At 36.8% G+C, this 14,920-nt stretch overlaps 2 protein-coding genes across 17 annotated transcripts; both read right to left on the bottom strand.

Moving 5' to 3' along the window:
- Positions 1 to 7,060: 7,060 nt before the first annotated feature.
- On the bottom strand, positions 7,061 to 9,249 carry LOC137722867 (protein NONRESPONDING TO OXYLIPINS 2, mitochondrial). 16 transcript variants are annotated; one of them, XR_011066806.2, is made up of 5 exons: positions 9,005 to 9,249; positions 8,728 to 8,900; positions 8,197 to 8,254; positions 7,658 to 7,699; positions 7,061 to 7,304 (listed from the first exon to the last, which is right to left on the bottom strand). XR_011066806.2 is itself a non-coding variant. In XM_068461974.2 (4 exons), exons 1-3 carry the CDS (start codon positions 9,160 to 9,162, stop codon positions 7,680 to 7,682), a joined length of 297 nt encoding a protein of 98 aa, XP_068318075.2. In that variant the 5' UTR covers positions 9,163 to 9,249; the 3' UTR covers positions 7,061 to 7,304; positions 7,658 to 7,679. The 16 variants fall into 16 exon arrangements, 6 of the variants coding, with proteins under 6 accessions (XP_068318075.2, XP_088548529.1, XP_068318071.2 ...); XR_015961512.1 differs by having other exon boundaries at positions 7,061 to 7,289; XR_011066810.2 differs by having other exon boundaries at positions 8,782 to 8,900.
- Positions 9,250 to 12,991: 3,742 nt separating this feature from the next.
- LOC137721730 (Matrixin family protein) lies at positions 12,992 to 14,503 on the bottom strand. The gene has a single exon (XM_068460753.2). The coding sequence runs from the start codon at positions 14,287 to 14,289 to the stop codon at positions 13,198 to 13,200; it is 1,092 nt and encodes a 363-aa protein (XP_068316854.2). The 5' UTR covers positions 14,290 to 14,503; the 3' UTR covers positions 12,992 to 13,197.
- Positions 14,504 to 14,920: the final 417 nt, after the last annotated feature.

Genomic DNA, 14,920 nt, shown 5'->3' with positions numbered 1-14,920 from the left:
ACAATTTGTAATTGACATAAAAATAAAAATAAAAACAATTATTAACATATTACAAAATAGCAAAAAAATGCTTAAAGACTATTTAATTTGAAGTGCTAATAACATCTTCGAAAATTAAAATAAATATAAAATTTCTTTTAACATCTTCAAAAATTAAAATAAATATAAAATTTCTTGGTTTCCCATTAAAAACCAAAACTATAGGGTAATAATTACCTTCTTGGTTAACTACCGCAAAAAATAATAATAAAAAAAAACAAATAAATAATTGGTTTGATGATGTGCAGATTCATTCCTTTAAAAATAGAATAGTTCTTGATTTGACACCGTAATCTACACTCTACGAGAATATTGGGAGAACGCATTTTGGTAGACCAGATTGTACTACTTCTCTAATGAAGGTGAATCAATATAAGTAGATCATACTTCTATTAGTATAATGTGGTGTAACAAATGTCACGCTCAGTGGTGAGGATGTGGAAGTATAAGTTTTACTGCTTTGAAATGTGAATTTGAATCACATTATTGTTAGCTCATTGTAAGGTTTAGCCCATTCACCCAGTTCTTAAGTAGATAGTTACGCTTGTTAAAAAAAAAATCATTGTTTTGGTATCTGGTGGGATAAGTTAAACCACACAATATGGCAGTCTCCATAGTAATATTGTATTGAATTCATTATTTACGATAATAAAACTTAAAATCTTTTACTTTACAAAAAAAAAAAATTAGTACTAGTAAATTTTGTATTTTATTTCAAAAGAAGTGATGTACTAATGAATTGCCAATAGAATTACCTACCTCAAATGTTTTTTCGTATTATTTATTCTTGAAGGCTAATGAAGGGCTGTTTAGTCCAAATAACGCTATAGGTCCAAAATGTTCTCGTTTCCTATGTGTATTGAACAATTAGTACAAGAGGATGATTGAATTTAATCAATCATCAAGGGAAAACTTGATATAAGTCCAATTTTTTTAGCTAATAGTAGGAATAGTCCAATTTATTAAAATAAGTCTAATTCCTTAAATTTAATTATTTTATTATCAATAATTATTTATTCAATGATAAGATTTATTACAAAAATCAAATTTCTTCCTAATTATTTCTTCTTTCTTTTTTTTTTAATTTCTTGTTCTTCCTCCTGCTTTAAACCCCATTTATAGATTTTATTTTTAATTTTTATAATCAACCTATGACACACCCCGACCCAGAAAGTCCACTTGGACCCTGAATCGAGCTGTGCTGGCCGACACCTGGAAGGTGACGAAGCCATAAAATGTGATAGAGTGTAGAAAAAGTGAATAAATTTGAATCTAAAAGTGTCAAAGTACCAGAGTGCGCTATGAGTGGGAGCGAACCCATATCACACGCGATGTCAGAGCATAGGTAAGGTACAATAGTGCGGGTAAGAATCATACCCTCAGAATTATCCAACAATACTAAGATTCGCCACAGATTCTTGTCGATACAAACTCAGCAGCTAAAACCTGGAGGGCACCAAACAGAAGGTGTGAGTAAGCAATAAAACCAAACTTCCCAAAGTTATTACCTCTCTAAAAGTAATGCCCCTAATTGTAAAACCCGTATCGTTTTCCATAAGACAGTACAACATATATACATATATCCAAACCATACTCAGAAATGACCAAAACCACGGTTTGCCATCAACTCCACCATACATTAATAAGTAGGCCAAATGAACTAAATCAATACAAAGTGATATATCAGTTAGAGTCATCTAAAATGACGTGTACAACTTATCCATATCTCATCAATCATGGTTAGCGTCGAAGTCACCTATAGTGACATGTACGACTTATCCATATCTCATCAATCCTGGCTAGCATATAAGTCGGAGTCACCTATAGTGACCTGTACGACTTATCCATATCTCATCAATCATGGCTAGCATATAAGTCGGAGTCACCTATAGTGACCTGTACGACTTATCCATATCTCATCAATCCTGGCTAGCCAATAGCTCAATAAGTATACCTGCACACGAGTCGGAACCACCTAAAGTGGTCTGTACGACAGGACTGGGTGTAAATAAATACGCTCAAGTGCTACGATCACGTGAAGACTGGGCGAATAATCGCGGGTCACCTACGAGTCGGAACCACCTAAAGTGGTCTGTACGACAGGACTGTGCACCTACCTTGAATCCAAGGTGAGCGTAAGGTGCGAGAGGTGAACATCACGTGAAGGACTGTGCCCTGGCAACGGGCGGGAGCACTAACACCGGGGTGCAGGTTTATGAGCTATACTATGTCTCAACACAATCGTACTCACTACCATCACTAACATCAACATATACTCACCTGAAGCTTACCTGGGTGTCCTGCGTCCACCTTTGCACTTGAAAGCATTCCCAATAATTATATGCAAGTAGTATACGTATGGATATACCATGATGCAATCTAAAACTCAACCATGTTGTAGCATTTTCAATTATAAACAATACGGTGTGAAATGTACAATCAATAACGTTCTACTCCCGAACTACTTATTTTCAGGGATAATTATCCATAATAACCCAATTAACACTAATTAACTAACTAATTCACAAAACTAACACTTGTCTTTATCAATTTCCTTCGCATTACTCAATTTTCCAAATAAGGCTTTTGTCTCAAATACTTTATGGCTGCATCTAACCTCTCGTTAGACTGCCTACGTACCCTAGACAGGGATCAAGCCATTCGTAGTTCATATTGGTACTTCAAGCATTCACAATAATTATATATGAAAGTAATATGCCTAATCAATTTAAAAGTGTCGATAGAACTCTCAACAATATGTACGATAAAAAAGGAAAATATGCACTCACCTGGAGTCCACGCTATGATTCTCTAGCGCACGCATCGAGGCGTCCTCAATGATTGGTCCATGTGACCAATTATCAAATCACATCTCAGAACTCTTATCCGTAGAATATATAATTCACATAAAACACAACCTCAACGACATTCTAAAATAGTTTGATACCCATTGACCACAAGTCAACCGTCGATCAAAGATCGACGGTAGGGTTTACAACCCTCTATAACTTGACCCGGAAGATCCGCATATCAGATTTCCAATCTGCAACTCCCAACAATCCACAATATGTTTCTAGAATAACATATTAAAATTTCATTACGATCCAACGGTCAGATCTCCGCCAATTGCCTAAAACAAGTGGCCGTGAACATTTATTTTACTAACTTACAAATCCAATTCAGGAAGATCCGTAAGTCGGATTCCCGATCCGTAAATTCCTATAATCTTTAAATATTACTTATTATAATGTATCCAATTTTGGTGACGATCCAACGGTCGGATCATCGATTCACATTTTATCAAGTAACGTATCGTAACGAATTTAGGTTCCAACTATCAACCTACGTCATTCAAATGACAAAACTGAATTCAAGACATTTGACATAGCCTAAAAATAGCATTGGCGGCCCACTGGCCACGCGCCGCCGCACGCGCCACCGCGGGTGGCGGTCGGCCGCCCCGACTCGCCGGAAAATTCAACTATTTCCAAAAATTCTCAAACTTCACAGAAATGAATATCTCAGTGAGTGGAGCAACTTTCATACCTGCCACGAAGTCCAAAAGTGGACGGAAGATGGTCAATTTTGCCCACGAAGCCGGCGGGTGCCTAAAACTTCCCGACATCGATTCGTCGTCTACGGTGGTCCAACGGGGTCAAGGTTGGTTGGGTTTTGCTCCTGGGATGATGGGTTACAAAGCCCAAGTGGTGGCATCGGCCATTGCTTTGCCGATTTGCCGGAAAATCGAGAAGGGTGGCCGGAGCACCATTGATTTTCGTCAACTTTCGTGGCCTCAAACCGCCTCATACCATGGTTAATCAAGGTGGTTCTTGGGTGGGTTTTTTAGAGGGGAATGAGAGCTTCAAGATGGTGGTAGTGGCATCGAAAAAATCCGCCGGAGTTGGCCGGAATCGGCCTTGGAAAATGGGTGGTCGTGCACGACGGTCACGGTTTTGGGGGAGCTTTCCCATTTTTTTTTTTTTTCTTTTCTTTTCTTCCTTCTTTTTGATTGGCTGCCAACTTTACTTCTTCTTTCCTCCCTCCATTTTCTGATTGGGTTTCGCCTACAAAGTGGGGATTTAATTTAAACTAGCCTCTCGCGTGTGGTAATTGGTCTTTTTATATTTGATTATGTCTTTTAATTTTATTTTTAAATAACTATTTTATATTTTTATTAAAAAATTATTCATAAAAAAAAATGAAGCAAAACCATGAAACCGCCCACTAACATGGGAGTTTTTTTTTAATTAAAGTTTTAAATTTAAAATTCATTCAAAATTAAAATGTGGTGAATTACTTTAAATTCTTATGGTTCAATTGTAATTTTAAGAATTCTTGAAGGACAATTTTTGGTATTTTGAATGTTTCACCTTTTAATCCTTCTCACTTTATATATATAGATAAACATTAAACCTTGAATAACCAATTTCGAACGTCCGTAACTATACCGTTATAATCCGGACTCGCAAACGGCTTTCGCCTCTGCGTTCACATCCACGAGTATTATGAGAATATGTTAAAAGAATAAGTCATACGTCTCTCTAGACGATGCTCAACATAAGTCAAAGCCCTTGCCTCTAGGGCAATTTAGTAAATTCACATTTTTAAAATAAAATAAAAACGTAAAATTTGGAGCGGGTTGTCACAACCTATATCACAGGTTAATTATTTTTATGTATTTATATGACATATTCTTTTTTATAATCAACATGTCACAAATTCATGTGTCTTGCTTGTAGGTATATTATGTTTTTTCCTACCTTTTAGTTAGGTTTCATACCTCGCTTACAGGTATAATATATATTCATATATTTGTTAGTTGAGTTAAGGTACAATGTTTTGTAGATAATTTATGTTAGTATGTTAGTTTTTTTTTTTTTTTTTTTTGGTAAGATATTAATTAGATTTTTTGGAGTTGAAAAATGCATAATATTAGAAGATTTTAATTGATTTTTAATATTTTAAAAAAATATAAAATGAGTATAAAAGAAATAAAAACATGTAATTAGATAATTGGACTCACTCCTAAAAATCATCTATGTTTTTAGACCTAAATCTAAAAGCCCCTTTAATCAAAAGGATGATTGTATTTTCTCTGTGTAGATGTTGGTAGTGCACTTTCTTTAACACAATGGCATTTGGAGTCTGAGGATTTGAGTAAAGTCAGACAATAAACCAATCACTTAATTAAGCATTGAATTCGTTACTTTTTTTGTGTTCAACTTATGACTGTCAACTTTGAAGTAGAGCAGATACCATTAGACCTAATAAAAGTCGCAGATATTTAAGACTTCATATTGTATTATTTAGTATTAAAAAAAAATAATAATAATAATAATAGATTAAAAATTAAAAAATTAAAAAAAAAAACCTAACTGCTTTGGCGATGAATCATTTCGTTCAAACAACCTCTGTCCGACGAAGTATGAGTCGTGCAAAAGTCTGTAAGAGTAGGATTTCTCTCCCTTTCTAATCTTTCTTCCCTTCTATCTTATCTTATTTGAACGGTTACGATTAAGTTACGTTAACATCCTGTGATGTTTTTCTTTTAGAAAAACAAAAAGAAAAAGAAAAATGAAAGTACATAGGGATGAAATAGGTAAGGAGGGAATAGAATCCTACTTCAAATCTGTATACACCGATGGTATGATTTTGTCAACTTGGGTTATGTGTTGCAAAGGTTTGTTGTCATGGGGCTTGTACGAACTATGTATGATCGAAAATCATTGTAATTTTTTTTATTTAAAATTGAATATAAACAGTATCTGATGCAAACTAATCGCACGATGTACGACAAACAAACGTGATTGAAAGATCCCCGGAATCCTCACAAAGAGAATCCGGAGAGGATCCTCGTTATTTCAAGGACATGCTTTTCACTGCATAAAAGTGTTGAATATTAATCCCATATCGAGACAAAAGAAATAAGTAATTGGGCAACTCTCATATTGTCGATTGGTTTTTATGGTATGAGTTCAATTTTTTTCAAAAAGCAATATGTACATAGATCTCATTTGGTATAGAGGATTGAATTGGACTGGATAAGTCACTATTTCAAAGTATACTGAAAGAAGAAATAAAAAGGTTGTGACCAACTTGGAAGTAGGAGATACATTACTCAAAAAAAAAAAAAGTAATCAATTTCAGAAGGATTGAAATGGACAAGTTTTTTTTCATGTCTAATCCCCTCAAAACGACAAAGCATTGTCCCTCCATAGAATGAACATGTAAGGAGTAACTTTTTCTTGTCACACATTACAAATACTTATATCATATTGTGAATTCGGATTATCGACCGTGTTATCCCTTCATGTATCTGTTTCTTTTTTCCTTGGGGATTTCCTAAATTACATCAATTTTTCGTGTTGCATTTGTTTGTTTGTTAAGCAATGCGATGTCTCTTGCTGTGACCTGCAGCTTCATAGCTATATTTTTCTATCAGGTTTTTGCTCCACTAGGAGGATTGACCCTTCCATTTTGTTTTTGCTTAAGAAAAAAAATTAAATTTGAACACAAAACTCCGACTACACTCCCAACTAAAATGATCAAATCACAACTCCTAAAGATTAGTCAACATAAGGAGAAATTCTTAGGTCCGAAACTGAAAAAATATTTCGGAGTGATCATGCTCACAAACTCAGGAAATATTGCGAGTGATCAAGAGAGGTCCAAGCTTCCCTGTGAAATTTGTCTCTCTAAAAACATGACTGAAGGAGATAACGTCGAACAATTTTGCAAGATAGTGAATGTCAAGAATGCAATAAGCTAAAAATTTCCTTTAACAGCAACCTTCAAATAGCCTTATTCAAAGTACAAACCGCTCTTGGATGCATTCTCGGCACGGTGTGTGTTTGTTCAGCAGGATAGGTCTAAAATCCCCTGAGATTCTTACTGCGGTGAATTCAAACCTAACAATCGAAAAAAATCCACCAAAAATCACAAAATGCAACCTTAGATTGCATAAATTTTGACCAAATATCAAAGGGATGGGCATCAAGCATGGTAAACTAGACTTAAGAAGGAAGGCAATGAACACGGATTAATGTTCGAAATCAAAGATTCATAAATACATAGTGAACAAGCAAAATTGAATTATTATGTAACAAGTGCTGGCATCCTATCTTTAGGAAAAATCAATTTTAGCTTCAATAAGGGTTTTGAATAAATAAAACTACAAACTGTTTGCTTTTCCATTCTTGTGAAGGGTAACTTCTTGTAACTGTGACAGCCTGCTACGAATCACCTCGGACCTGACAGACCAAGCTCTGGATCATCAAACAATACAAAGGCTTAAATTAGGAAACAAAACGAAACTCTCTATAAGAGGAGAATAATGCAGAGACTGTTGCACTCCCAGTTTCTTTAACTAAGGAACCCAATCAGAACGACTCCACAACAACGTTAAAGAAATGTGATCATGGGGACGTTGCAGAGATGTTCTACAACAAAATTAAACTAACAAAAAAGTAAACTCAAATATGCAACATCCACTAAAACTTGCTCTCATAATACATATGGGTAGGAACATTGTCCAATAATCACCGATCAACATGTACGTATATCTAGTTTTCGTCAATGTTTTAAGTCAGACACAATGAGAATAAATGGCAGGGCCCACCTCCATATACAGCATACATGTCTCACGTACCATCAATTCCATCTGGGACAAGGAGCAGCTATGTTATCAAAGCATTTTATTATTTTAGACATGGTATACGAATATAAGTTCAACAAACTTAAGCCAAAGTGTTTGTACTTTTAAGTTTTCTTTTGTTATCTCCATACAATCATATCTTCTTGCCATATTACCATTACACTTGCATTAGTTACGGTTTTCAAGACATTAACCCAATACGCTCACTTTCAAACTCAAAATATATTGTCGTAATATGGCCAAATATGATCAATTAAGTGTACTACAGCCCAATGGAAAACATTTCATCATCATAGTAACCCATATGAATCGTTGGACATTCCTAATCTACAGATTATCAAACTAAACCAGCAAAACAGATTGTGGACACAGAAAACAAAATGTGGTAAGTGCCGGTACAATCATAAAAACTGACCAAATCAAACAAAAGACGAAATACAAGCCTCCAAACTAACATAGTTAAGCATTTTTAAGGTTTTTGAGGAAAATTCATAGTTTCGTACTTGGTAATGACGCAGCAAGCCTTAACTACCAGGTTCAAGCATAATGGACATTATGTGCCTGCAGGAACCAAATATTCCAGTCAGATAACATCCCTATCAAAAGCACATCCACCATCGTTTTCATTTCCTTAAATTTTCTTATTATCAAAACTACGGCCTCATTGAACATCCAGGAACCTCTAAAGGAAACCTGATGTGCCAATCTTACACAGAGAGTGCTCATTTCAACGACGCAACAATTTTGGGTTACCCAAAATTGTGTAACTCCTATCTAGACCGTAATTATCTCCGAAAATGTCCAAGGGGCATTCTATAAGTTAAATTTCCTATTCGGGTTCCACCGGACACAAAAATGCATTACAAAAGGGGAATTACTAATCAATCAAGCCTGTTCAGATGCAACACTCAACAGAAACAACAATGCAAAGCTCAAGTTTTAAGGAGAACCCAAGTGAGCAAACACGAAAACAAAGACATGGAATGGAAATAAATACAATTATTACAAATGTGATAAAAGCAAAAGTGACTCACAGAAAAGAAAGCAAAATTTTTATTAGAGGCCGGGAGAGGTGCAGCAGAGAGTACCCTGTGAGAGCGCTCGGCAGCTCCTCGATGTAGTGCTCAGCGACGACGTCAACCTCGCCGCCGCCACCGCGCTGTGGAGTGGAAGTAGTGACTGAACGCATCCCAACGCACCCGGAGGCCTGCCCCAAATAAAACGCGCAGCAACAATCCAAACTCAATGGTTAAAAACCACAAATTATGAATTTAAAAAGCATTAAAATGAAAACCCAAATAAAACGCAAACCTGGAGAGCGAGAAACGTCGAGGAGGGGCGGAGGAGGGAGAGGAGGCGGTGGGGAGAGGGAAGCGTGAAGCGGAAGATTTTGGGACGCTGGATCTGACGGCGGATCGGATGGACGATAGGGAAGCTCTGTTGGCGAATTGCCTGCAGGCTGAAGCCATTGCAGGGGCTTGCGGTGATGTGAATAAGCAGATGAGATCTGATCTGAAAAATGATGTCAAAAGGGTTTAGGGTTTTAGCAGCACAAGCTCCGTGAGAGTGAATAGATGTGCTTCTTGATGCCTATTGGTCTGGGCTTTTGGCAAATATTTGTTGGGCTCGGTTTCTTTTGTCTTGGTTGGGTTTACGATAAATCAATGGGAAATAGAGAAAGTCTGTTTATTTTCAATTTCGGTTTCTGTTTATATGTAAAATTACCACATATGAGCCACTTAGTACTACAGTCTTGTGATATTTTTATTCACTTATAAGTAAGAATTTTTTCAGGTTCAACTCTCGCGAAAGACGAATTTGAAACACATTATTATGGCTAGCTCAGTGTGAGCTGTAAGGCTTAACCCACTTCCCCACCCCCAACCTCTTTTAGTGTAAGTAATATCGTTGGTTAAAAATAAATAAAAAAAATTACCACGTAGGATTTAAGATCTTTAGAAAGCAAATATAAAAATCTTTATTTGCGGACACCGACAAGTTTTGTAGTTCGGTATAATTTACATTAAGAGATAGAGGAGTGCGTTAAATCTCATAATGGGCTAGCCATAATAATTTGGTTTGAAATCGCTTTTTACGAGAAAAAAACCCAAAACCTCTCACTTACTAGCAAAGAAGTACCACTACACTGCAGTACTAAGTGGTAAGGGACCCACAAGGGTTTGAAACAATATAACATTGTCACCAACTTCTAACAACTTCTGTTAACTCTTTCTCAGACTCTTTAACTTTATTTCCACATAATCAACATGAAATAGTGCAACAAAGGAAGAACAAAACTTGGATGTTGAAGATTTAGCAACAGTTCCTGCTAAAAAATCAAGATAACTGCTCCAAGGTTTGACACTTGTCCAAAATGAGGCCATGACCTAAAAGGCCAGCACTTGAGCATGCAGCTCATGCTACAACCACACAACCAAGCTCCCTAAGCCAAGTCGAAAAATTTAGAAAATCCTAGGATTGAACAATGTCGTTTGGCGTCATCCCTGATTTAAGATTAGTGTTTAGATGACATTATTGTTCTCGAATACGAGTGTACTAATGCAAGTTAAAACATGTGACAAATCGAATTAACTCATGCTTAGGTATTTTTGTGGGGAAGTTAGTTGTCTAGTATCATATGCTACCTTTATACCTAATCACCCATATGACAACCCTTTCAGACATATCCAACCTGATGTTGGACATGGCATTGCCCATATAATGTTGTCCATTATACCTGGAAACGTACCTTGCCTAACATGCTCACCGACTTTCACTAGGCAAATTATATAGCTCAGCTACTAAGATCATTAATAGGCAAGCCAATTACTAAGATCCTTACAACACTTGAGGATCATTAATAGGCAAAGTATATAGCCAATTACTCACCTACATTCCCACATGGCCCCTCACGTGTGGCAAATTTTCCAGCCTAATACGTGGGTGACATGAAGCGTGTATGGTTGTTGGGCTGCACATGAGGGGCAACCTACTTTAATACAATGAAGAAAGTTGAGGTTCCACCATAAAATTAATTGACAATACGAGGAGAAGTCTAACCTCTTACAAACCCTTGCATGGTTTAGTCCCTCACCTATGTGGGATTTTGTCCTCACATTCTCACATAAGGGAGTGCATTCAAACAATAGTAATATACCCTCTTTTTCTAGAATATGATAAGTGATCAATCTACCGTTACTGGTTTTTGGTCCAAATCAGTCATTGAACTTATTCTAAACTATATTTAGAGCAGGGTACGCGAGGACAGAGCTACTTTGGCCCCCTTAGTTTGTTTTTATTCTGTTTTATTTTATTTTATTGTAAATGTACATGTTTGTGACATTAGTAAGGTGTGTTGCTAGTTTACTTGCTTTTGACATTAATATTAACTATTCTAGTTGCTGCTGCCAATGTTGAAAAAGCATTTCGGTCATGAAATTTCTAAAGAATCGATTGAGAAATCGGATCGGATATCAATGAATGAATGATAACATGGTTATGTTTATAGAAAGAGATATTTGATGGTACTGGTATGAAGTTGTCATGCACGCTTTCTAAGTATGAAAACGAGTCAAGGGAAATTGTAATATGTTGTTGTATGCAAAATCTTATGGATTAATAAATAAGTATTTTTTTAGTAAATTCTTTAGATTTTTAGTTTGTGACTTTGTTGTTTTATAATGTCTCTATCCATACAAATCTCTGCCTTTGGGTTAGTTTGGGATTGTTATGCTTTTTAAAAAAAAAAAACTGCTCCTACTGTGCTTTAAGAATAATCAGCTGCAAAATAAAGTAGTTGACTATTTGATAAACTGTATTTTTAAAAGTGTTGTATGAAAAGCACTATAAAAGTGTTTGGTAAATTTTAATAAAAAAGAATACAATTGTATATAATGAGAAAATAGACTTGATAATGTGGGCGATGATAACGATATGGTGACGAAGGCAATGGTTGTGATGATGGTCATGGTGGTGCCGATAAAGAGGTGTGGTGGTTGGGCTACAGAGGTAGCAATGGTGATAGGGGAGGCGACAATATCGGTGGTGATGGTGGCATTTGTGGCTGTGGTGGTAGTGGTGTTTATGGTGGTGGTGGCAGCAGCAGTGGCTGCAACGATGGTAGTGGCAGTTGTGGTTGTGGTGGTACTGTGGCAGGTATAGTTATGGTGGTGGTTGTAGTTGTGGTGGCGGTGGCAACATTAGTGGTGGCACTGGCAATGGTGGTGCATAAAAGATTAGGGTTTGTAGTGGTATATGGGGGTGTGATGTCTTTGTTTTCCAAAGATAAAATGTGTCTAGAAAGATAAATAATGTTATGTTTTAAAATAATGAGCGTATTACAATAATTAAAAATATATATTAAAGGCTCAACTTCGTTTTTTATTAAAGCAGCTTTAAAAGGTATCCTACATGTTTCTTTTAAAAGTTATTGTTTGGAGACTATTGCTTTTAAAATAAGTAAGATATTTTATTTTTAGCAAACATTTTTTTACTGCTTAACTTTAAAGTGAAGTAGCTTTTGGTGAAAAAAAAGCAATATCAAACTGGGTCTTCGTCCTAAGTGTACATATTGGGTATTAGGTAGACCTTTTATTTTGACCAAACGATATTATCTATACTAAGGGGAGAGGGTGAGCTTAGCTTCATAATGGGCTAGCAATAATGCGGTTCAAATTCTCATTTGGTGAGAATCGAACTTAAGATCTCTCACTTACAAATGAAAGCCCAGTTTGATATTGTTTTTTTTTTTTTTTTTTTTTTGATCTTTTTATATGCGAGTCAACTGAATTGATTTTTTTTTTTTTTTTTTTTATCGACCAAGCTTATATATCCTCCCATGCACGTTAGATGTTCCTTCTGACATGCTCTGCGAGAGACTGGTACAATTACCTATCTTGCGATGTAAGTGATACCTTTAATTCCTCCCCTTTTATAGGTCAAGCATATTCTTTGCAGTGCCCGGAAATTGCATGCATCACAGAAGTTGGGTTGGTAGCATAGGATTTCCATCTCACAAAACATTCCCAGTAGCTAGGATTGATCAGCCCTCAGCTTAATTAGACACAACCTTTGACTTCTCATTGTCATTATCCTTTTGGGGTTTTCCCTTCTGCCTTCTTTTATAGACAAAAAGCCTACATATAAAAAGCTTAGGAAATGATTCCCATACCAATCTTTTTTGCTTATACATACCCTTTTTAATTATGTCTCTTGATTTTCTTTTGATTCATTCAACCTAAACAGTCATAAATAAATAAGAGCTTACAAAAAGAAAAAAGAAAAAAGTGTGTTTTACCGTTTTCGCCGAAATAAAATCCATACGACACCATATTCCCAAACCAAACACATAAGGATGATATAGAAAGAATTCTTTTTAACTTTCTATTAGTATTTTGTCCCTAAAATTTCACTACAAAGAATACAAGTATAAAAATTTTCAACCAATTTAAAAATTAAAAAAAAAAAAAAGGTTAAAAAAAGAAATTGGAGGCTACCAATCATTCTCAGAAGGCCAAATTAAGGCCTAAGAGCAATACCAAAGTGGTGGTGAGTGTTAAAAAAATGGACCACTTAGGGGAAGACCTTGACTCCAAAGAAACCGCATGATTGTAAGAATTTTCACTCTGCAATGAGCTAAACTTGAAATTAGGGTTTGACCCATACAAAGCCTGGACACCTTCCACGTCATCAATCTTGAGGTCCACCTTCTTGGTCCGAGGACTCAGGCTCGGGTACATAACGGCCTCCTTGACCGAGGTGTGAGCCAGCCCGAGTACATGCCCTATCTCATGAGTCGCCACCGATTCCAAATCAATCGCCACCTTTGACTTATCCGTTTTGAAATCAACGGCCCACGATTCCGCCGCGTCCAGGTGGAACCTCCCGTTCTCGGGCGAAAAAGCATGCCCCAGCACCCCCAACACCCCGTCGAACGGCTCCCCGTCACCGTGGTCGCCGCGGTAAAACCCTATTTTGATATCCGCGGAAGCGTAGTCGTCGGTCTCAGTGAAGTTCACAGGGATCACCGCCGACCACCGCGAAAAAGCGCGGTGAAAAATGTCTCGAACATCTGATGGGTTCAGATAACTGACCATGTGATTGGGGGAGAAAGCGTATGTGAGCGATACGGGGGAAGGGCGCGCCCACCTCGGCTTGCCGTAGAAGTAGGCGAAGTGACGCGTCGCATGCAGAGCCGTATGTTGCGATGTGTCACTGACACCACACCTCGGTGAAATGATCGCCGAGATGGTGTCCGTGTCCAGCTTGCCTGTGATGGGCAAGCTCAGCTTGGACTGGTATAGCGTCAAGGCGGACTCAAATTCTATGTCAAAAAAATCAGTGAAGTTGGAATTGGGTAAGTAGCCAAAACGGTGGAAGTAGTTCTTAAGCTCGGACATGCCACTGACTAGGCTTCCTTTCCCGGCGTCTAGAAACCTTGAGAAGTCGTGCCATGTGGCGTTGTGGACGTCGGATGCGGCGGTTAATACAGTTACTGAGTCCGGTGAAATTCTGGCGGGAAAGGAAGGGCGGGAAAAACAGAGGAAGCAGAGGCATATGAAGAAGAAGAAAGAGTTGTACCTGAAAAATGGGAACATGGTTTGGTTTTTCAGTTGTGTTAGTTATCCTGGGATTGCAGAAGAGGGAAGAGAACGCATAGGCTAATTTATTGGTCGATGGAAAGGATTTGGATTAAGAAATGAATTATATAAAACACACAAAAAAATTGATTGATGAATATTTTAATTTGAATATATAGAAATCATCGAAAGTTTGGGGGCTTATAGGTAGGATCGATGGGAAAAGAGCACTCGAAATTCAATTGATGGTGGAAAGATAAGTTAACAAGATTCTTCCTTGCTTGTATTTGAGTTGGAGATTCTGACTTTCAAGAGTAAATGATGGGTAAACCACTAGGTCTGTTTTCTGTTAACCAATAATTACTTTGACTAATCCTTTTTTTCTTTTTCTTTTTTTCAAAATCATTGCTTGATTAAAAATGGGCATCTTTTGTCTGGGTTGGTAATGATTTGTGGGTTCTGGGTTTTGTTTATCTGGGGGAAATTAAGAAAATAGGATATGCTTTAGAAACTTGAAGTGTAGGTCAGGTTAGTTGATCAGTTTAAAGTACTCTATTTGTTGACCAAATTTGGTGATTTGAAGTAAAATGATTGAGTATGAGTGTAGAAATCATTTTCTAGTGAGCGTTTGGTTTGGGTTTAACTTGTT

This window comes from Pyrus communis, chromosome 4, assembly GCF_041283825.1.
Source record: "Pyrus communis isolate YQ-2024b chromosome 4, ASM4128382v1, whole genome shotgun sequence".
Classification (NCBI taxonomy): domain Eukaryota; kingdom Viridiplantae; phylum Streptophyta; class Magnoliopsida; order Rosales; family Rosaceae; genus Pyrus; species Pyrus communis.
This window is presented reverse-complemented; position numbering and strand designations above follow the sequence as displayed.

Excerpts from the sequence above, each read along its gene's own strand:
- LOC137722867 (XM_068461970.2), bottom strand. The coding sequence starts at position 9,162 with ATGGCTTCAGCCTGCAGGCAATTCGCCAACAGAGCTTCCCTATCGTCC. Across the intron at positions 8,901-9,004 it reads CGACGTTTCTCGCTCTCCAG|GCCTCCGGGTGCGTTGGGAT; the intron begins GTTTGCGTTTTA and ends TATTTGGGGCAG.
- LOC137721730 (XM_068460753.2), bottom strand. The coding sequence starts at position 14,289 with ATGTTCCCATTTTTCAGGTACAACTCTTTCTTCTTCTTCATATGCCTC.